Source organism: Pyrus communis, chromosome 2 (assembly GCF_041283825.1).
Source record: "Pyrus communis isolate YQ-2024b chromosome 2, ASM4128382v1, whole genome shotgun sequence".
NCBI classification, from domain to species: Eukaryota; Viridiplantae; Streptophyta; class Magnoliopsida; order Rosales; family Rosaceae; genus Pyrus; species Pyrus communis.
The window spans coordinates 24,156,110-24,177,593 of record NC_142566.1 but is presented as its reverse complement, the minus strand read 5'-3'; the positions used below and the strand labels follow the sequence as shown (position 1 = coordinate 24,177,593).

At 38.3% G+C, this 21,484-nt stretch overlaps 4 protein-coding genes across 9 annotated transcripts; 2 read left to right on the top strand and 2 right to left on the bottom strand.

Annotated features, from left to right (window-relative positions):
* Window positions 1–3,566: 3,566 nt before the first annotated feature.
* Window positions 3,567–6,171, top strand: LOC137747719 (cytochrome P450 CYP72A616-like). The gene is made up of 5 exons (XM_088688382.1): window positions 3,567–3,954; window positions 4,377–4,597; window positions 4,687–4,937; window positions 5,031–5,427; window positions 5,513–6,171. The coding sequence occupies exons 1-5, from the start codon at window positions 3,633–3,635 to the stop codon at window positions 5,939–5,941; spliced, it is 1,620 nt and encodes a 539-aa protein (XP_088544508.1). The 5' UTR covers window positions 3,567–3,632; the 3' UTR covers window positions 5,942–6,171.
* Window positions 6,172–6,338: 167 nt separating this feature from the next.
* On the bottom strand, window positions 6,339–9,135 carry LOC137748878 (uncharacterized). 2 transcript variants are annotated; one of them, XM_088688383.1, is made up of 11 exons: window positions 8,806–9,135; window positions 8,674–8,718; window positions 8,463–8,518; window positions 8,286–8,352; window positions 8,143–8,182; window positions 7,841–7,933; window positions 7,711–7,757; window positions 7,549–7,609; window positions 7,205–7,296; window positions 6,892–7,128; window positions 6,339–6,719 (listed from the first exon to the last, which is right to left on the bottom strand). In XM_088688383.1, exons 2-11 carry the CDS (start codon window positions 8,698–8,700, stop codon window positions 6,567–6,569), a joined length of 873 nt encoding a protein of 290 aa, XP_088544509.1. In that variant the 5' UTR covers window positions 8,701–8,718; window positions 8,806–9,135; the 3' UTR covers window positions 6,339–6,566. The 2 variants fall into 2 exon arrangements, with proteins under 2 accessions (XP_088544509.1, XP_068345168.2); XM_068489067.2 differs by having other exon boundaries at window positions 8,855–9,129.
* Window positions 9,136–9,868: 733 nt separating this feature from the next.
* LOC137748644 (mediator of RNA polymerase II transcription subunit 20a) lies at window positions 9,869–11,727 on the bottom strand. Of its 5 annotated transcripts, none has more exons than XM_088688384.1 (5): window positions 11,579–11,727; window positions 11,392–11,493; window positions 11,059–11,267; window positions 10,888–10,977; window positions 9,869–10,417 (listed from the first exon to the last, which is right to left on the bottom strand). In XM_088688384.1, the coding sequence occupies exons 2-5, from the start codon at window positions 11,408–11,410 to the stop codon at window positions 10,175–10,177; spliced, it is 561 nt and encodes a 186-aa protein (XP_088544510.1). In that variant the 5' UTR covers window positions 11,411–11,493; window positions 11,579–11,727; the 3' UTR covers window positions 9,869–10,174. The 5 variants fall into 5 exon arrangements, with proteins under 5 accessions (XP_088544510.1, XP_088544511.1, XP_088544513.1 ...); XM_088688385.1 differs by having other exon boundaries at window positions 11,392–11,477; window positions 11,579–11,722; XM_088688387.1 differs by having other exon boundaries at window positions 11,059–11,301; window positions 11,392–11,701.
* Window positions 11,728–11,762: 35 nt separating this feature from the next.
* On the top strand, window positions 11,763–20,306 carry ELF8 (binding protein). The gene is made up of 24 exons (XM_068487640.2): window positions 11,763–12,169; window positions 12,316–12,382; window positions 12,508–12,702; window positions 13,119–13,219; window positions 13,766–13,819; window positions 14,017–14,133; window positions 14,228–14,291; window positions 14,424–14,638; window positions 15,148–15,232; window positions 15,543–15,643; window positions 15,728–15,820; window positions 16,340–16,408; window positions 16,532–16,624; window positions 16,793–17,059; window positions 17,247–17,327; window positions 17,419–17,577; window positions 17,694–17,789; window positions 17,886–17,987; window positions 18,071–18,178; window positions 18,277–18,501; window positions 18,583–18,849; window positions 18,960–19,031; window positions 19,444–19,758; window positions 19,953–20,306. The coding sequence occupies exons 1-24, from the start codon at window positions 12,029–12,031 to the stop codon at window positions 20,136–20,138; spliced, it is 3,273 nt and encodes a 1,090-aa protein (XP_068343741.2). The 5' UTR covers window positions 11,763–12,028; the 3' UTR covers window positions 20,139–20,306.
* Window positions 20,307–21,484: the final 1,178 nt, after the last annotated feature.

Below are 21,484 nucleotides of genomic sequence, written 5' to 3'. Positions count from 1 at the left end.
CCCTAGAATGCTATTTTTAGCCAGTCTCAAGTTTTAATGGATCAGGGAAAGGGAACAAAATATGAAACCAGGGTAAATATTCCATGACTTTCAACAGCCTTAACGATAAAAAGAAAGGATGTGGCGAAATAGGAATATATAGGGTATAGGAGGGGAGGGCTGCCTTAAAATAATTTGACCAGAAGCCATAATCTTACTTCTGTTAGGAGTGCAAGTATTAGACTTTTCGGTTTCGATTAAATTTAGGTATACCTACTCTCACCTAATGGCATGTTCGAGAGCGATTTTAGGATGCTTTCGACAATGTTTGAATGAACAAAATTAAATGCGGCCATGACTAAAGTGCTTACGAGCTGAACTGCTTCATACAAAAGCACTCCCTAACACTCTAAAAAAATTATTGGAGTCACATTGGGTCCTCAACTCAATCAATTCGTACAAATTATATCTCCGTAATTTCATGTCACTTTAAACCCCAATATGTCACTTTATAAATTTTTCCTGCTAGAATACATTTTTACAAGTGGTAGATTGACCTGATGGTTAGGGCCTTCTTTTTCAACCTATTGCGTCCTAGCTAGGTTTGATCTCTCCTTCCTCTCTAAATACAGGTGATCGAAAGTGCTGGGTTTTCATCCATATATCTCAGGTTCGAAACTCTACATTCTCTTAAATTATTGTAATATTTTCGAGCCCTCCACACTTAATAATAATGAAATAAAATAAATGGAATGGTACAACCATTATTAAGAAGAGAAGAGTGTGGACAATGACATTAGTAGTCTCAAAAACGCTTTAATGGGGCAAGGCCTGGGTCCAGATTTTGTCATGCATTTCACAAGCCCTGATAAATTAAAGCCCAATAAATTTTTCCACTTTTGTTATTGTTTTGGACATCCAAACAAAGGGCCGGGCAATTTGGTTTGGTGTTTCTTGGATTGGTTCAAGAAGTCGATTAGTTCAGGTTTATCTTTTACACCAAAAACAAGTAATCCCAGTCCGCGTTGTAAGAGAGTTTAAAAATTAAAACTGATTAGATATCTATATAAAGGCCTTTCATGGGGCATTCTACCTTCTAAATTGAAATGCAGTACAGTTTTCCGGTGGCTTCAATCCTAAACTTTCAGAAATCTGAAGTTGGCATCTTCATCAGCAACATCTATTTCTCTGGCGAACTCGAAACCAACATTAAGCAAGAAGCTTGACAAGGAGAGAAAAAAAAACTACCCCTCTACTTCTGTCATGATCGGTTGCTCGAAGCAATTGAAAAGTATCAGGTTCTTGTTATTGTTGGGGAACCTGGATGTGGAAAAACTACAGAAATCCCTCAATACCTATATGAGGCAGGGTACACAAAGGATGGATAGAAAAGTTTGGAATCACACTGCCACGTGGACTCACTCATGTCATGCCAGATGTCGCCGCCAAAGTTGCTGAGGAGAGGGGAGTCCAGCTTGGACATGAGGTAGGCTATTCCAACCCTAATACTTTGGGTCATACTAATGTTTTGATCAAATACATGACGGATGGGATTTTGGTGCGTCAAATATTTGAGAGGGAAGCAAATGTGGAGAGCTACAGTGTGGTGATGGTGGTTGAGGCACAAGAGAGAACGCTCGCAAGTCTCAACTGATATTTTACTTGGAATACTTAGAAATATTACTCGACTAAGACCATCCGCTTTTAAGCTGTTAATTTCATGTTCAACTGTCATAGATGCTTAAAAATTTTGTGACTTTTTTTATTCTGACTTGATTTTCCAAATTCCCCGACAAATGGGGCGTAATCAGATACACTACATGCATACCATGGAAGATGGCTATGACTTGGTGGATTTAGTAGTTACACAAACCCTGGTATTTCATGTGACGGAAGCACCTGGTGACATATTGGTATTTTTGCCTGGTCAACAAGAAATCGAATCCTTTGACCATTCGTTGAAGCAAATAACAATCCTCGTGGTCATACCCAGTTGATTACACCCCCCATTAGTGCAGAAGTTTTGGAGCCAACACCTCAAGGGGTTAGGAAGGTTGTACTTGCAACAGGCCCGGCTGAAATTTCGTGGCAAATGTTGAACAGTATTCAGTATGTCATTGACTCTGGTCTTTGCAAGATGAAGTCTTATGATCCGATGGCCGGGAAGGAGTTGGATCGAGTGAGTCCCGTCTCGAAGGCTGAGGCAACGCAGAGGGCAGAGCTAGCGCTAAGCGGGATCTACGTGCTACAGGTTGTACACTAATAATTTTTACGAGGGTTTACAAGAGAACACACCAGAAGTACAAAGGAGAAACCTTGTAAATGTAGTTCTTGTGCTTAAGAAACTAGGGTTTGGTGATGTATTTAAATTTGGGTTTGTGGATCCTCCGGCTTCTGAAGCATTGGCACAAGCTCTGCAGCAGTTGATTAGAAGGGGAGTTTTAGATAATGATCTGGGTGAGTTGACTCAAGTTGGTAACCAGATGGTAGACACAGTTTCATTATCCATGTGATGGAAAATAGAAAAATATGTTGATTCATAAATATTAATAGTTAGGAAGCTTTGCTTTTCAATTTTCAATTTTATTCTTGTAGAATATATCTTTAATTTACTTAGCTTCAAACATTTGACAATGTTCTGATACCATGAAGAAAGTTGAGGTTCCACCATAAAACCAAGTGACAATATGGGAAATACCCCAACTACTTTTTAACACATGCAAAGTCCCTTCTTTCCCAAATGTAGGATTAATACTTTCAACCACTTAACTAAAGAGTTTGTGTTATATAAATTTGTAAGCTAAATTGTACAACTCAATGTTGCTCTTGTGGTGAAAAACTTGATAGTAATATGTTTGTGGTTGTGTTTCTTAGCTGTCTCGGTCCAAATCGAACATTCCATCCAAAGTCCTTCCAACTCACACAAATACATGCATCGCTTTGCAAATTTGATTCAAGTGTAAAGCATGTTTCAATCAACCAATTCCTTAAAAAACCTTTTCACCATTATATACAACGCACACATAACAAATTTAGACATTTTAGATAAAAAGTTCAAATTAAACCGAGATTGATAACAGACTTATCAAATATATGTTATTAAGAATTTTTTCACCACATAAGTAGCATTGATGTATCACACCACATATATAGATGATTTGTCCAAATCGGCATAATAATTTCTTATTTCTTATTTATTTTATGGGTCAAGGCTTGATCCTCACGAAAAGGACACATTTGATTTGATCCTCCCAACCAGAGCTTGATCTTCAAGCAAACTAAAACATTTGGGCCTCAAGTAAACACAAAACATTCCAAGAGGAACTAAACAAAAAGTAATATCTGATATCTCAGAAAGCATGAACAAAAGTTGACTAATCAGATGGTGTATTGTCCACGTATCAAGAATAACTAGATAAATGACTTAAAGTAATGAAACATCGTTAGTCAACAAAAAATGTCGAATTAACATTATAAAACAACATTAGATTTGACAGATTATTTCCTTTTTTACAAGATAGAACATCATTAATCAACGTCGAATTAACATTATAAAAGAACATTAGATTTGACAGATTATTTCCTTTGTTACAAGATAAGCATTTGACTGGAAGCTCCAAAATCTCTATTATATATTGCTCAAGTTTGAGTTTATGAATCATCATTCATCAAACATCCAAACAATCTCAGTTTTATTTAGTATGGAAGAATATGTACTGCTATTATGTTCTCTTGCATTTGTTCTGCTGCTCTATGGTGCTGCTAGGGTTTCCTACTCCACTTTTTGGAAACCCAAGTGGCTAGAGAGGCAGCTGAAGCGTCAAGGGATTAGAGGCACCCCTTACAGGCCACTCATTGGAGACATGAAGGAGTTTGTTAGGCTGATCAAGGAAGCATGGTCCAAGCCTATGAGCTTAACTCACCAGATTGCCTCACGTGTCGACCCGTTCACCTCAACTATCATGCAGAAATATGGTAACACACCTTGTGAATTATGTTTTTATTCTGAGAAATGTTATTCGCACTCCAGAAAAGCTATTATGCATTCATTTCTTATAAGTTATAAAAACGTAAACGAGAAATTGCACTTGTTAACGTTCCATGGTGCCAATAAGAGTTCTTTATATTTTCTAGGTCAATATCGTGCCTATGAACTTTAATTTGGTTTTGGTTTCCTTGATGTTCTAACTTTTAAAACTTGTCAGGTTACTCCTACAGTCAAATATGTCAATTTTACATTAAATTGAAGGTTATTTTTGTCCATTCACTTGAAAAATTTGACATGTTTTAAAAGATTATGGGAGACTTAAAATCAAATTAAAAGTCGAGAAGGCAAATCAGAAGAAGGTTGTAAGTTAATTAGGCATTTCAAAATTTCTCCCCTTTCTTGAATACAGGCAAAATATCAATGTATTGGGTTGGGACAACACCAAGATTGATCATCATGGACACAGAGCTGATGAAAGAAATTCTGTTGAACAAGCAAGGCCATTTCGGTAAGCCGCCATTGAATCCATTGATTCTCATTCTGACGAGAGGACTTGCAAGTCTAGAGGGTGAGAAATGGACCAAACACAGAAGAATTATCAATCCTGCTTTCCACTTAGAACGACTTAAGGTTTGTATTTCCAGAAAATCTTGTTCTGCTTTTAGAGATTCCTTTCTTTCTTTTTCAGAATGATTCATTCCTCCCTTTTTTACATGTAGGAAATGAAATCGGTTTTCGCAGTCAGTTGTCACGAAATGATAGAGCAGTGGAAGAGGGTGGTTCCCCTTGGAGGAGGAGGAGGTTTTGAAATGGATATCTGGCCTGAGATCCAAAAGCTTAGTGCAGATGTTATTTCTCGAGCAGCGTTTGGAAGCACGTACGAAGAAGGGAAGAAGGTTTTCGAGCTTCAGAAAGAGCTTCTAGTGCTGACATTTGAAGCAATGACTACTTTATACATTCCTGGTTTCAGGTGCATTTCCAATTTCCATTGTCTAAAACCCTAGCTTTCATGCTTTCATATTTGTTAGCGATAAAAATTAACATTTTGACTGTTTGAGTACAGATTTGTTCCAACAGAAAAGAACCAAAGGAGAAAGAAATTGGCCAAAGACATCACGTCAATGCTACGAAACATAATCGAGAAGAAAATGAACACAATGAGGGCTGGGGAATCAAGGGTTGATGACTTGCTAGGAGTGCTGTTGCAGTCTAATAACCAGAAGGATTCATCAGAAAATCCAAGCAATACGAAAATCAATGAGACGCTGACAATCGAAGAGGTGATAGAGGAGTGCAAGCAGTTTTATCTTGCCGGCCAAGAAACCACCTCAAGCTGGATAACATGGACCCTGATTGTCTTAGCTATGCACCCAGACTGGCAAGAAAAGGCAAGGCACGAAGTCCTTCGAGTTTGTGGGAAAAAGGAACCCGATTTTGAAGCCATAAGCCACCTCAAAATTGTGAGCATTTCTCTCTGCATGACCACTCTTTACAATCACAAAAATCTTTGCAGCTTCTTCTAAATACTTTGTAATTCTTTTGCAGGTAACCATGATACTTAATGAAGTTTTAAGGCTGTACCCACCGGCGATTGCAGGATACCAACACACTTACAAAGAAACGAAAATAGGAGATATCATTGTTCCGGCAGGAGTTGACATTACTCTCCCAACCCTACAGATTCACCATGATCCCGGCCTGTGGGGTGATGATGCAGGGGAATTCAAACCGGAGAGATTCTCAGAAGGAGTGTCCAAGGCAACAAAGGACCACCAGCAGGCGTTCTTTCCATTCGGATGGGGCCCGAGGACCTGCATCGGCCAGAACTTTGCAATAATGGAAGCAAAGGTTGCTCTAGCTATGCTTCGGCAACACTTCTCGTTCGAGCTCTCGCCTTCCTATACTCATGCTCCATATACGGTTACCATTCTTCAACCACAACATGGAGCTCTAATCACATTGCACCAAATCTAGGGAGGGTTATCTAAATTTCGGTTTCAATAATGTGACTTGAAATAAAAAATTGTTGGCCTTTACATCTCAACAGTGTGTTCTTCATAGTGAAGAAGTCAAGATGTAGGGTTTGCTTATTAAGTTCAGTGTTTTCTTAGAGTCCAAATAAACATATCACCACCACCATTAGGATTGTTTGTCCCAGTAATTATGGATTAAGAAAAATGCATTCGAATTATGAGAATCGACCCAAGAAAGTGTGAGAAGCCGATATGATCTTTGACTGCCGTGTCTTGGATCAGATGGCCGACAAGAGCCCGATTTACTAAAGCAGTAGATTTAAGAATCCTATCTGTCTAATGTCTAATGGAGAATCGAATGTGTAATGTTATTTGCAAACAGAGAACGTAGAAACATCGCAAGCACACAAAGAATATGGATTTATTTCAATACCATCAGAATAGAGAGGGTTAGTTGCAATACGTTCACTTGAAACACTCCACTCTTCTGCATATTATCAAGGTATTTAGTCTTACCAATTGGAACTTGTCATCTATTTTCTCGGATAATGTCGAATAAAGAAAGTGCCGCAATTTTTCACTCTCACAAACCAAAACTGTATTCGTAAATGGGCAAAAAAAAAAAACTAGAATAAACCATCTACACTTTCCAAAATGGAGTCAATATCTGGGGTTGCAATGGCTCGCTTGTTCAGCTCGCCGATAATACCAAATCCCTTCTCGTTCTCATTAGTAACCACAAGATCCTGGGCAAAACCACACTTCATTCCTGAGGAGACCTGCAGAAAATTGACAAGATTTTATACAAGAACGTAGTTAACAGGAGTTTGCTAACACATACGGAAATCTACGATCTCCTTTAAGGTATTTTCAGCACGAACAGTTAAGGCAGAAGTGAGGAAGACAAGAGAAGATATTCGATTTAACATCTTTATTACGAAATGTACTCACATCGAAAAGGGTATCTCCTAGTTTCAGCTTGATAGCACCGCTTCTGTACACCAGCATCTTACCCATGTGGCCAGGTGGTAAATCAGACAAAGCACAAAACTTCTGCATATTGTGCCTGCTTCCCGGTGGCCCTGAGCTTTTTGTTGCCTCAGGGCCATCTGCTGTAGCTGATCGTTTCATTGAAGGCAGATACTGCGGTAACTGAAGAAAGAACATACTTGTTGCTTTATTTTCCTCCTGCCAACAAACTATCAAATGTAAATAATAGGGTACAAGCATGCACTGTTTGAGCTTTAGCTGTCGAAATACCAACCAATAGATCAAGATCATTTGCCGGTTTTGTTGAGTTTTCATCGTAAGTTGACTCCTCTGAACCGACTCCAAATTCTTCCTGATTACGAATTTCTGCAAGTGGTATAGGTAGAACATTTGGTGCATTATTCAAACACAGGTTGAGATTAACCTTGACAGCAGACGAAACATATATATGATCAGATGGAAAATGAAACCTGTTGGATGTGGATCCTATAACGAAAAAGCAATGCCTAGACAAATATATAACAGCTACAACGTGTCGTGTTTCTGAAAATTTGACAATCCTATTGCTTCTCTCATGCGACATAATATTTCTTTTCTAACATGCATTCCACAACTTACCAGGATCACCAGAATATGGCGGTCTGAGAGGAAGAGTTACAGGGTAATAACTGTACTGATTCTGCAACAACATCCACATTTACACACACACATAAAATTCAGAAAAATAGGGATAGTGAAGAAACCAATAACTACGCATATCTGAGTCATAATGTAACCTACCCATGGCGAACCATATTCTTTCTCCACTTTCATGCCCGAGGCAGCAGCTGCAAAAACACGACCCTGGGTGAGGTACTAGAAGCATCTCATTAGCAGATAAACTAAAAGACTACATCGAAGGATACCATACCATCAGTGGCTGAAGTACTCCCGCCTTTGTGAGCACCATACACTTTCACGGATGTGGATGCAGCACCACCAAATGCAATTTGTGTAGGCGCCACTGCAAATTTAAATAACAGATGAAAAACAGTTCTAATCCCAAAAAAATTGTAGGGCAGTATTATCTACTCAAGCCAAACTCAAAGAAACCCCAAAAACATCGAAGGGATACGAATTTTATAGCATTATCGCAATTGGACTACCACAATGATATCTGGCCTATTTAAATCCGAATTCAAGAGTCACAACGCAGAGTTAGAAGAGCCTTACATTTCTTTTCATCTTTCGGCCTTGCGTGTATTGATCTTTCCTACAATATCAGATAACCCAATAACGAAAATAAACAAAAAATAACATGAGATATTGGAAAAAAAAACTGAAATTAAGTACATTTGCTCAACACAGTTACATACACTGAATCGTTTCAGCAGTTCCCTAGCCTTTTCGGCATCAGACTCCTCCGTCACATGGTCCGCTTCGCTGAAGACCAAGAGATTAAGAACAACACAAGTTAAAAATCAAATTAAACCAACAAAGGGCATATAGGCATTGCTATCAAGTTTTAACTTTTAACCATAAGTGAAACGTACATTTTGATTTCAGGTTTTGGAACCCGGCGCGGGGCAGCTTTCGGTATGAATCTCCTCTGCAGTGAGCAAAAACATATCAGAAAAAACACGATAAGTGAAACTTTTTAACGACTGAAAAAACCAAAAGAGAATCGAATAACTGCAGAACATATATATATATATATGTGTGTGTGTGTGTGTGTGTGTGTGTGTGTGTGTGTATCAAACAAACCTTTCTGGGAGCTGGTTCTGGCTCCATTGGAGATTAAACGAGAATCTTCAGATAAAGAACAAATAAAATTAGAGAAAAAAATTGGTAACCCATGATTGCAAACAAGAAACCCAAATAAAAAACATGTATAACCTATGCAGAACGATGATATGATATGATGATGGAGGTGGTGGTGGCTCACCTGTATTGGAGGGGAGAGAGAGAGAGGAGAGAGAGCGGTGGCTGATGAACACAAAGCCCTCTCTTCCTCTTCTGTTCAACAAACGGAGGTTTTATAGGGGCGGTGAGGGCCTCTGCAGTGCTAGTGTGCGGCTTCACGTGGATTTGCGGCCCCTTTGTTCCCACTCGCACCAGTTTTTCTCTCTCTCTCTTAATTTACACAGTACGTGCAAAAAGCAAAAAAATTTGTTCTTTGCGGATTCGCATGGGTTATAGTACCTCAGTTCAACAAGGGCTCTACAGTTTCAGCCTATCCGAAACACATGGAAAAGGCCCAGGTTGAAAATACTTGTGGATTGACTTGGTTAGTCACGTGACTTTTTATTTACGAAAACCAACAGAGTAAAACCCCTAAACGGTTATCACATGCACAAAACTACAAACGGTTTGTGCCACGCCACATGTTGAGAGAGAGAGAGAACGGTTTCCCCCAAGATTTTGCCCTTCACTATACCCAGGATGCTATTGGACAACAAAATGCAGCTTTCTAATGTGATATTGTATCATTGGTTTAAAACACCACAATGAGATCCCAGGTGTAGAGAAGTTTCTCTCAATACTTGGGCATGATTTTGGTCTTTTTGACAAACTTTTTCCCTATATTCTAATTTCGTCATATTTTGATGGAGAATGACTTGCACGGTACAAGTTCACCGCCAAGTGAAGTCACATACCAATAATATAAGGACACGCGTTAACTTTTTTCCACACATTCTTATGTTATTGACACAAAACACCACCGTGACGAACAAACCTATGGCAATACAAGTTGTTCTCATTTTCAAGAGGTTTATCATTTTGTGGGTAACTCCTAATCTTTGTTTTGTTTTTGTATGTATATATGTACTGCCTTGCTTAGGTTTATCAAAACAACAAATCTTTCCTTTTCCAAGGGATCCGGAAAAAATGGTTCCTTCTCCTGGCGATTCCTCAGCAGATGTCAGAGAAACAAGAATGAAGTTCTGGACATTGGGGATGTGGAATATGATCATGTCAAAATTAGCACAAAAAATAAACGCAGAATCGGCTTTACTCCAAACCATAATTAACAAGGTGAGGGAAAAGGGATCTCAAGAAATTACTTCTTTTCGATTTCAAACATCCTATCGTTTGCTTTCTATTCTTCCATGGACAATCAAACCTGCATACAGAACTTCATTACTCCCCGTTTTCTTCTATCCAAGCAGCGGGAGAGTCAGCGCTAAGAAGATATGGAATTGGAATCATCCATTCCTCAAACCAGTTGACGAGTGACACACATCAAATTCTTTTTCTTCGTTTCCTAATTTCTTGCTGATTGCTGCACTGCTTGCACGGTCGCAATGAGTTGAGCCATAATGGCAGCATACTGGACAGCAGTATGTTGTGAAGTATATTGGTCAAGGCCATACTTGGAAAAGTTTGGTTCCACGTGCATGAAGTGCCCCAGTAATGATCTTTTCGACAAAGCCTGCTGCCATATATCCATGAACTCTTCCATGACTTGCCTCGCTTTTTCCATTGAAGAAATGGGAAGGTACTCCAGCTGCAGAACACAGAGTTAACATGAAACTATTTCTCAGAACCAGAATAACAGGGAGATCAAGAAATCAATCCAACATTACTAATTTGAGTCACTAATCTAAAAAGTGAAAGCTTAATTAGAACGAACAATCGTCAAAAATCCAACTTTCATATATTAGCCAGAGCTTGGTAATCACATTGCTCGGCAAAGAGTTCTTCATCCTGTATTCCAAACTCGTGCACAAGTGCAATCGAGGTGCCTAAACAAGTAAACTACTTTCACCATGCATTACCATCAGCATTAAACGTTCCAACAGAGAGCTCCGTAAGAACAGAGGAAAATACTCACATAAAACCAAAAGGCACCTTCTCAATGGAAAGCTTTGTCAAACTCCTCAGCTATTTCAAAATGCACATCTAACTTCTAAAACTCGTAAAAACCGAAATATTCAAATACTCAACCAAATTTCAAGCTCATAGCAACGTCCATACTTCCATAACTATTCCTCTTAAATTTTCGGAATGAGTAGGAATAACTTTCCCCACTCTCAATTGGAAGTCCCCGACTTGATACTGAAACCCCTACACATTAAACCATAAACCACAAAGAATCAAGTAAAACCATTTTCTCGATTTCCACCTCCAAAATTCAGAACATCAAACCTTCCAACTACACCAATTGGAGGGGGAAACCTCAAAATAAAGCGAGACCCTCGATTTGTACGACTGTAACTTCTCCATAATCGCCTGAATCGAAGAATCCACCTCGAGAATTATCCGCTGCAACCGCATTATCAGGTAGTACTTACTGGGTTGCTCCGGCAGCGCAATCCCCAGAAGATAACGCGGGGGTTCCCCGGTTAAAGACGGCTCTGATGATGCACGCACAATGTACTATATCAAAATCTAATTTTTCAAACAATTAACAAAACCCACAAACAAGATCCAAAAACAAAACAATTAAAAACTTGAAAGATGAGAAATTTGGTTTTCCACCTTCCTTCCTTGACGCCATTGATGCTCTCGACGCACTGCGTGACTTCGTTTACGATCTGACTGTTGACCGTCGTCCCTGCGTTGGGCTGCCAATGCAAAACCCTAAAATTGCAGCACCACAAAAATCAAGCACAAAACTTTATCATACATAACTGTCCGAATCTGTGTTGGGATTTACAGTGGTTACCATTTGAGTGGCATTGCCTCGGATATCGTCGGTTTCTGGTTTAGGGTTTAGCAGAGATATAGGACGCTGATTGAATTCGGAGATTTTAAAGGACTAAATTGAGTGAAATTGAAAGTTCGGAGTGCAAAAAAGGACATATTTTTAGCACGAGGCGGTTTAAAGAAAATAAGAAGAAGAAAAAAATAGGTTTGGTTTTTATATTTTAAAAAGTTAAGTAAATGATGAGAAACACGGAAACAAGAGAGTGACTCTGTGAGCGTCTTCCGTTTTCTCTCAATCCCCAACCCCAAAATTCCAACCTCAAAACGCGAAGAAAAGTTGCGTTCTTTGCGCCCAATTTGCGGCCGCCGATCACATTCTCCGGCCAATTCAGAGAAGGAAGAGCTGGGCGTATAGGAGGAGCTAGGGTTTTTTTTTTTTCCTTAATTTTCTGGGTGATTTGGGGAATCAATGGCGTGCGTGTATATACCGGTGCAGAATTCGGAGGAGGAGGTGATGGTGGTTCTGGATCAGCTGCCTAAGGAAGCTACCGATATCATCGACATCCTCAAGGCCGAGCAAGCATCTCTCGATCTCTGGCTCATTATCGCGGTTCGTAATTTTCAGTGTAAATTGATTATTTATTTGAATTCATGGTGTGATTGTTTGAGCTTCTGAGCAATTGGGTTTCGATTTTTTTTCCAGTGCACGGAGTTTCGATATGTTGGTGTATTAATTTTGAATTGGTAATGCTGCAGAGAGAGTATTTCAAACAAGGAAAGCTTGACCAGTTCCGCCAGATTTTGGAGGAAGGCTCCGGTGCTGGTAATCATTGTTTTCCCACTCGTTCCATATCCGAAAAGTTTATTACTTTTTAGTTCTGTTTATTGTACTTGTTATAGGTGATTAATGTGGAATAATGTTTGTGGTTATTATGTTCTTTGGTGCAGAAATTGATGAATATTATTCTGATGTTCGTTATGAAAGGATTGCCATCTTGAATGCTTTAGGGGCCTACTACACCTACCTTGGAAAAATTGAGACAAAACAGAGGGAAAAGGAGGAGCATTTTATTTTAGCAACACAATTCTACAACAAAGCATCGAGAATCGATATTCACGAGCCTTCTACTTGGGTTGGGAAAGGTGTGGATACCACAGAGCCTCTTTACCTTGTTATATATCTGAGTAAATATTTGATTGCAACCTACATCAAATTTCTGATTGTTCGTAATGAGAAATAGGTCGCCCAAAGACATTGTCTTTTCGCTGGATTTTGCATTTAGGATGTGTTTAGACAAACTTAATAGTTGATCCATAGTTTGTCATCCTAGAACTGCTTGGTTTGGCATCTTAGACTTTGTAATAACTGGCCCTGTTTGATTTGGCATCCTAGAAATTGTCTGCTTACTTGTACCGCTATCTGTCTTGCATTCTCAATGATTGCCACAAGAATATCTATGTTGGCGAGATAATATAGTGGCAACTTTTTCTGTTCGAAGCTGAGCCATGTTTATATCATGTATTCGAAGGTGCTTCAATTTTTGTTACCTGTCTTACAGGTCAGCTTTTATTGGCTAAAGGTGAAGTAGATCAGGCATTTTCTGCATTCAAGATTGTATTAGATGGAGACCGAGATAATGTTCCTGCCCTTTTGGGTCAGGTATATTCATTTAATTTCTCTGCCTAACGATGCAATTATGTCTGCCCTTTTCAACGATTACACGCATGAAGATGTGATGAAAATTTCAGTAGAAAAGGAGTATAGAAGATATTCTTAGCTTTTTACATTGCTCTTCCCTGTCTAGGCTTTATCTGTACATCAAATCTTCAACGCTCTCTTTTACATACAATAATTTTTTTTTTTTTATAGTCTTTTGATTATGGGAGCAATAATTTTTATGGGTGTCCACCATGCGATGTACCTGGCTATCCAGGAATCCATGATCTATGAGCATGATGCTCTGGCTAGCAAAAATATTTTGAGATAGGAAAATTGGCAAAGGTACACAGGAGTGGATATTTAAACGGCAGATATCAGCTAGGGAAATAAAATATACATTGAAACTCAAGGGGATACTCATTTGAAATATGACAGACCTAGTTGCCCCAGTGAGAACAAGAGAGACCAAATTGGGACTCGCTTGATTAGTGTAGAAACACTTCATTGTTTTGTGATTTGTAAACAATTTGCCCCTCATATCTGCAGGCATGCGTTGAATTCAATCGTGGGCACTATTCAGATTCATTGGAGCTCTACAAGGTTTGTATTTTCATCCCACTTTTTGCTAATGGAAAGAACACAAGAAAGCATATGTTCTCAACCTCTAGAATTTGTTATTTGTATTTGAATTGGTTGCAATTATGGCTCTTACCTAGCAGAAATTTGGTATTTTTTGTGAAGATACGGTTATAAACACTAATTACTGGTCTAATTTGTAATTTTTGAATTTGATAAAGAGGGCCCTGCAAGTACATCCTGATTGTCCTGCCGCTGTAAGGCTTGGCATAGGTCTCTGTCGTTACAAAATGGGTCAATTTGATAAAGCTCGGCAGGCCTTTGAACGGGTTCTACAGGCAAGTGATATCAGCCAATTAATGATGCATTAAAAGCAGGTGAAGGTGCTATTTGCATGCAATGGTTTTTACCAAAATGAATTTATAATTGCAGTTAGATCCAGAAAATGTTGAGGCTCTTGTTGCACTTGCAATTCTGGATTTGCATGCAAATACAGGTACGACTTTGCAAGTCAGCATTTTTATAGTATTCTTAACTCGTTACTGTTTGTTTACTTTGATTGTTATCATGGGCATGCTTCTCTGTTTCAACGAGCAGTCTAACATTGAGGCTATATTATACTTGATAGCTGCTGGAATAAGGAGAGGAATGGAAAAAATGCAAAGAGCTTTTGAGATTTACCCTTATTGTGCAATGGCCTTGAACTATTTGGCAAACCATTTTTTCTACACTGGTCAGCACTTTCTGGTTGAGCAGTTAACGGAAACTGCACTGGCTGTGACCAACCATGGACCGACAAAGTCACATTCCTACTACAACTTGGCGCGATCTTACCATAGCAAGGTTAGGAAAGAGTTATGCCTTTCCTTTTAAACGAATAGGTCTTCTTTTTTAAACGAAAAGGTCTTCTTTTTTAAACGAAAAGGTCTTTCTGTTTCTTGGTATTATTATGTTGATGGGGTTCTTTACATTTTCTATTTTGTGTCAGTTAAACATTTTGAGGCAGAAAAAAGTTTTTGCTGTACAATGTCAATGTTTTTTTGGCAGCTTCTCTGTGTGTCTCTGTAGATGTGGTTGATTGTCCATTGATTAATTTAGGCTACATTTAATTCTGCATGCTACTCTGCCTTCAAATGTGGTGTCTAGCTAAACAAATTTCTAAGGTGGCCCTATGATGAAATTGTCAGTAATTTTCGTTACTTGCTGCTGGAAATGAACACTTTCAAACAAGTGAAAATAAATTATTAGAAAGTCTTGTGGTCTCATCTGATTTAATGCAATCAAGGCCATTAATTTTGGCCATGTACTTAGGATTTTAAATGTTACAAATGTTTGTTGTTGCTGGATTGCAGGGTGACTATGATAAGGCTGGAGTGTACTACATGGCATCTGTTAAGGAAATCAGTAAACCCCATGAGTTCGTATTTCCTTATTATGGTCAGTAACCATCAACCATTAACAATCTTCTGTGCTTATAATTTTTCTGGAGAGTGATGTGTTGGCATAGTATTAGTAATGATTATGATGTATTTAACGTATCTTCTGCAAGACTTCAACATAATTTCTCTCTTTTTTTTGGCGGTCCACATCCTTTGTTGTCATTGTTTGCATTGGCATGCATTATTTCAACCTGGCCCATGTCATTGTCAACATATCCCCAAATCTGATTGTTGAAGCATGATTAATGTTTGTGTAATGCTGTTCGCTTTCACTTAGTTCTTTCATATATTTGGGCTCTTTGTGACAGGTTTGGGACAAGTACAACTGAAGATGGGAGATCTTAGAAGTGCACTGTCGAACTTTGAAAGGGTTTTGGAGGTTTATCCTGATAATAGCGACACATTGAAAGTGAGTTAATACCTGAAATGAAATATGTAAAATGATCCATTTGTTTTTATTTTTTGTACTTTTACCAATTTCCCCTTCTTGTAGGTCCTTGGACACATATATGTTCAGCTTGGGCAGACTGAGAAGGCCTTGGAATTTATGAGGAAGGCCACAAAAGTGGACCCAAATGATTCCCAGGTAACCAATCCTCTCTATTAGTCTCTGATGTGTTCTGACCTTGTGGATTGTTTTCATTAGTAAGAATTGGTGTGTGTGAATCTGCTAACATAACAACTAATCCACAGTTCACTTTTCTGATACTTTCTTTTCTGTTTATTGTTGTGTTCCACTCTTACAGAAGTGTGTTTCCGTTTACTAAAAAGGGTTGTATGCCAATTGGTTAGGGGTTTTCCTTGTATACACTACTTACATCATTGCTTTAGTCTTTGTTGTTCTTCACACAGCAAGACTAAAGACAGTACATGATCAGTATAATGCTCTCTGGAACCCTTGTGTAAAGCGTGTCCTCATGCTGTTCTGTGGTCCTTCATCCTGTGCCCATACAAAAACAGGATAACCAAGATGTTAATAGTTGATATTTTATGTTTGTGACTTGAGTTGTTGTCTGGTGATTGTGAAGATGGCTTGAACTTTTACTATGCATGGCAAGCCATATCCTACCTTGAACTTATATTTCCACTATGTATGGCAATGCAGGCATTTCTTGACCTGGGGGAACTGTTGATTTCATCTGATGCTGGAGCTGCTCTGGATTGCCTAAAAACTGTATGTTAATTTGTCCTATATAGCAAAAAATTTCATCCTTATATTGAATAGAGCTCTTTAGTCCTTGGTTTCTGGAATCTAGTAATTTCCTTTAAAAAATAATAAGGCTGTGAATTATTACAGGCACATAATCTTTTGAAAAAGGAAGGTCAAGAAGTACCAATTGAAGTTCTTAACAATCTTGGGGTTCTCCATTTTGAGAGGGGAGAATTTGAGGTTTGTGCGCTCCAAGGATATGTTTGATGCAATTAAAATTATGTAGTATGGCAGAGACTATATATGAGCATCCAAATTTTGCATTTTCATAAAATGTTGTACATGTATGAAAGTTGTTTTTGTAAAGAAAACTAGCTTGATAACTATGCATGTTTTTCTATCTGTCAGCTTGCTCAACAAACTTTCAGGGAGGCACTAGGTGATGGAATATGGTTGGCCTTCATAGATGGTAAAGAAAACCCCCCATCTATTGATGCGAATGCGACTATTTCACAGTACAAGGACATGGGTATATTTCATCATCTTGAGAAAGAAGGTCACTTAGTCGAATTACCTTGGGATAAAGTCACAGCACTATTTAACCTGGCCAGATTACTCGAGCAGTTACATATCACTGAAACTGCAAGCATACTGTACCGTCTCATTTTGTTTAAGGTACGTTTTTTTTCTATTTGTGCACTTTCATGAATGTGCTTTTTTTCTTATGTGTAATACCACCATGGTGGCGAGAACGTTCTGAATAAAAGAAAGAAAAAACCATCTACACTGACGAAGCTGATCTTTTGATGTATCATGGTTCAAATTTTTTTGGGTTGGTTATGAACTTTTTCTTCTTTTGCAGTATCCAGACTATGTAGATGCTTATCTGAGACTCGCTGCCCTGGCCAAAGCTCAAAATAACTTTCAACTAAGCATTGAACTGGTTGTTATTATACCTATAACTCTCTTTTTCCAAAAACTCTTTCTATCTCTCTATGCATTTTATTCAAACTATAACGAGCTCCTTTCTATAGGTTAATGATGCTCTGAAGGTGAATAACAAGTGCCCAAATGCATTATTAATGCTTGGTGACTTGGAATTGAAAAATGATGACTGGGTTAAGGCAAAAGAAACCTTGCGGGCTGCTAGTGAAGCAACTGAAGGGAAGGATTCCTATGCCACCCTATCTCTGGTGTGTTTATTATTATTTTTACAATTTTATCTGCTTTTCAATGGGAAACACATTTGGAACTGTAGTTGTTACTTTAATACTATTTACATCTCATACACTTTTTTGAAACTCTTAAGGGCAACTGGAACTACTTTGCGGCAATTCGCAATGAGAAGAGAAATCCCAAGTTGGAAGCTACACATCTGGAAAAATCCAAAGAACTCTACACTAAAGTATAACTTTTTTCTTCTCTCTTTTTAGTTCATGTAGCATGTTTTCAGTCAAAAAACCAGATGGTTATTTTTGTACTGATTTTTACATTCTTATAGGTCCTATCTCAACATTCTGCTAATTTGTATGCTGCCAATGGTGCCGGAGTGGTCTTTGCAGAGAAAGGTCACTTTGATGTTTCAAAAGACATTTTTACGCAGGTAAGTTGGACAATTGGTTTATTGCAAGCTGTATACTACCCCATGTATAGTGCATGAGTGGTTTCCTGTCTGCATTTGTTTAGGTTCAAGAAGCTGCAAGTGGAAACATTTTTGTTCAGATGCCAGACGTGTGGATAAATTTGGCACATGTTTATTTTGCTCAAGGCAATTTTGCATTGGCTGTGAAAATGGTGAGTTCTCACTTCTCTATACTATGCATCTTCCTTTTCCGTGGACAGATTCTTTTGATGAATGCATACATGTGCTGATGACTTATGATGTATTGCAGTATCAAAACTGCTTGAGGAAGTTCTTTAATAACACGGACTCTCAGATTCTACTCTATTTGGCTCGTACCCATTATGAAGCTGAGCAGTGGCAAGACTGCAAAAAGAGTTTACTGAGAGCCATTCATTTGGCACCTTCAAATTACACGCTAAGGTTTGACGCAGGCGTTGTAATGCAAAAGTTCTCAGCTTCAACGTTACAAAAGCCAAAGAAATCTGTTGATGAGGTTTGATGAAAACCTTCTCAAGTATTTCTTTCCTTCATTTGTTTGCATACCATTTCATCAAAATTTGTATCAATATTTCAGGTGCGATCAACAGTTTCAGAGCTAGAAAATGCTGTTCGTTTATTTAGACAGTTGTCTGCTGCTTCCAGCCTTCACATCCATGGATTTGATGAGAAAAAAATTGATACCCATGTTGAGTATTGTAGTCACTTGCTTGATGCTGCGAGAGTTCACTTCAAAGCAGCTGAGCATGAGGAGCAGAAGATCAAGCACAAACAAGAAGTTGCTCGTCAATTGGCATTGGCTGAGGAGGCCCGTCGTAAGGCTGAAGAACAGAGGAAATTCCAGGTTTGGCATACGAAAGTTGCTTCATTCTGTGTACCTCTTTGGTTAAAAATGTATACATTTGTATGAGTTTACATCATAGTCATATATTCACTCATGCTTTCGTGTAACAGTTGGAGAGGAGAATGCAAGAGGATGAACTAAAGCGAGTGAGACAACAGGAGGAACAATTTGAACGCATAAAGGTAAAGATTGATAACTGCAGTACCTAAACTGATTCTTCCTTTTTGGTATCCATTAATGTTAGAGCCTGTCTACGTCTTCTCAATGTACAGTAAATTGTAATTCTATTAACAGTAACTCAGAGCCGCTCTACATCTTACTCGATGTACAATAAATGTTAATTCTACTAACAGTAACAAACTCTTTTACAATGGCAACTGTTTCATTACAAGACCCAACTGTTTATAGTAACAGTCACAAACTTAGCTAGTAAGCAGACTAACAACAATTAGGTACAATTCTAACTACTCAAAGAGACACCTGTCACGATAATACGATGCCACTTAGCATCACATCAATTAATTGGAGTACTCCTGGTTCCCCAAACTTTAAGAATTTCAACATGCTAATTCACTGAACTTTTTGCATCTTCAGGAGCAATGGAAGAGCAGTACGCCTGGTTCTAAGCGAAGGGAAAGGTCAGAAATGGATGATGAGGAGGGCGGGCATAGTGAAAAGAGACGGAGAAAGGGTGGAAAGAGGAGAAAGAAGGACAAGCACTCAAGATCACGCTATGAAACGGAGGGAGCAGAAGCTGAGATGATGGATGATCAGGAAGAACCGGAATATGAAGATGCCAACATGAATTACAGGGAGCCCATGGGTCAGATGAACGAGCAGGATGAAGAAGAGAATGTTCAAGATCCTCTTGCAGCAGCTGGGCTTGAAGATTCTGACGCTGAAGAGGAGGTAGTAAATTCTCTTTATAAATCCAAGGATACTAACATATCTTGTCACCACATGACATGGACTGAAAATATTTAGACTAGATGTCATGGTGCCTCGTCATCAATGAACTTTTAATGGAATATTTATTGAAATTTACCTGCCCAGTAAAAAAATTCCTTGCTGCTGACCATAACATATTCACCTTCATGTTCTAGGCTGCACTATCCACGGCTCGACGAAGGCGGGCATTTTCAGAATCTGATGATGATGAGCAACCGGAGCACCAACCTGAGTCCAGCCCTGTAAGAGAAAATTCTGCCGAGCTACAGAGTGACGGGGAAGGAAGAGAAGGTGGCGGTGATAAACTGGATGGAGACGCTGCTCTTGACGATGAGGATTAAGATCCATTCATTATCTTGAGCTCTACATGATCAGCTGTAAATATGTCTTACAATTTTGAACAAATAATTATCTTTAATTTCTTTTTGTGATCCCCATTAGTTTTGACAATTCTGTGCATTAGTGTTTTGTACTTCAGAAAAAATTCTAATAGAAGCTTCACTTCTTCATTCGTCGTGCTTGGTTCCCCAACACCTTCATTTCGTATGCACCCTGAATGGCGTAACATCATCTCATTGTCGGTGCTTTGATTTTCTGTAAGTCATCCTGTTGGCGATTGTGAATCGTTGATAGAGATGCATGGCGGTTCAGCAGGACCGCCATGCATTTGAGATGGGTTGATTTCTCCTTATGTTGAAACGACAGTGCATTTTTTGTTCTTTTTCGAAACTGTGAGGTACTTAATGGACAAAAATGAAACCCACTCAGATTCTGTGATATGTGACGATTAAGACATGAGAGTGCACATGCACATCTATCTGATAAGCACTTTTGAAAGTGCTGTAATCTGAAAGCACTTCCATCTGAAAAGCAATTATATCTCCAACCACAGACCCACTCACTCAACACAGGCTTCTGTACCATGCCTCGTTTCTATGACTAGACAACTTTCATGCCCACGCATTCCTTTTTCTGCTTCTGCAGATTTAACTTTTTACAACTCAGTAACTTCAAATCCAAGAGAACATTAGAATACTTAAGGGTCTTTTCCCACTTTTTATACTTTTTCCCCACTATTTCTTTTTCGTGGCCAATGATTTTCACGATACTTTTTTATTTTTATTTTGTAAATTATTTATTTAGGAATGTAGACGGCCCAAATTGCTACATCTTTGTTCACAGAGTGAAGATGATTTTTTGCACGTGCCAAATTTTGTGGATTCATTAATTAGACTTAATTGTAAATTAAGATTTAAATGCTTGGGATCCAACATAAATATTCTATTTAATACCTGAGGAAATGGCAACTAGCTCTGTTTTTTCTTATTATTATTTTTTTTTAAACTGAATTTTGTAACCAAAATATTGTATCTCTGTAAATCAAGCGTCTGTCATATTTTATGGGGTTTTTTTAACTTTAATCCTTCAAGAAGATTAAAATTTAAAATAAACCTTGTGTTAGATTACATATTGATTATAATCCCTTGATGTGTTCTTAATTCAAAACAATGAATGTGTATTTTATTTAATGTCTTCCATTAAATATGTAAATTTATTAACATACAAAATTTTAATTTATTTTTTGACCAAAAAAGAGTTTTGTAATTTATTATTTATTTAACATTCTTCAAACTTGAAAGACTCAATTAATGTATCTAATGTTAGTACCAAAATGTGTATACCGAAA

Coding starts and splice junctions, on each gene's coding strand:
- LOC137747719 (XM_088688382.1), top strand. CDS start 3,633: ATGAATCATCATTCATCAAACATCCAAACAATCTCAGTTTTATTTAGT. Junction 4,598..4,686: donor TCCACTTAGAACGACTTAAG/GTTTGTATTTCC, acceptor TTTTACATGTAG/GAAATGAAATCGGTTTTCGC. Junction 4,938..5,030: donor TTATACATTCCTGGTTTCAG/GTGCATTTCCAA, acceptor GTTTGAGTACAG/ATTTGTTCCAACAGAAAAGA.
- LOC137748878 (XM_088688383.1), bottom strand. CDS start 8,700: ATGGAGCCAGAACCAGCTCCCAGAAAG. Junction 8,519..8,673: donor CAGAACCAGCTCCCAGAAAG/GTTTGTTTGATA, acceptor TGCTCACTGCAG/AGGAGATTCATACCGAAAGC. Junction 6,720..6,891: donor TAGGAGATACCCTTTTCGAT/GTGAGTACATTT, acceptor AATTTTCTGCAG/GTCTCCTCAGGAATGAAGTG.
- LOC137748644 (XM_088688384.1), bottom strand. Junction 10,978..11,058: donor CCAATTGGTGTAGTTGGAAG/GTTTGATGTTCT, acceptor TTTAATGTGTAG/GGGTTTCAGTATCAAGTCGG. Junction 10,418..10,887: donor TAAGAGGAATAGTTATGGAA/GTATGGACGTTG, acceptor TGTGTTCTGCAG/CTGGAGTACCTTCCCATTTC.
- ELF8 (XM_068487640.2), top strand. CDS start 12,029: ATGGCGTGCGTGTATATACCGGTGCAGAATTCGGAGGAGGAGGTGATG. Junction 12,703..13,118: donor TTCTACTTGGGTTGGGAAAG/GTGTGGATACCA, acceptor CCTGTCTTACAG/GTCAGCTTTTATTGGCTAAA. Junction 16,625..16,792: donor TTGAGAGGGGAGAATTTGAG/GTTTGTGCGCTC, acceptor TCTATCTGTCAG/CTTGCTCAACAAACTTTCAG.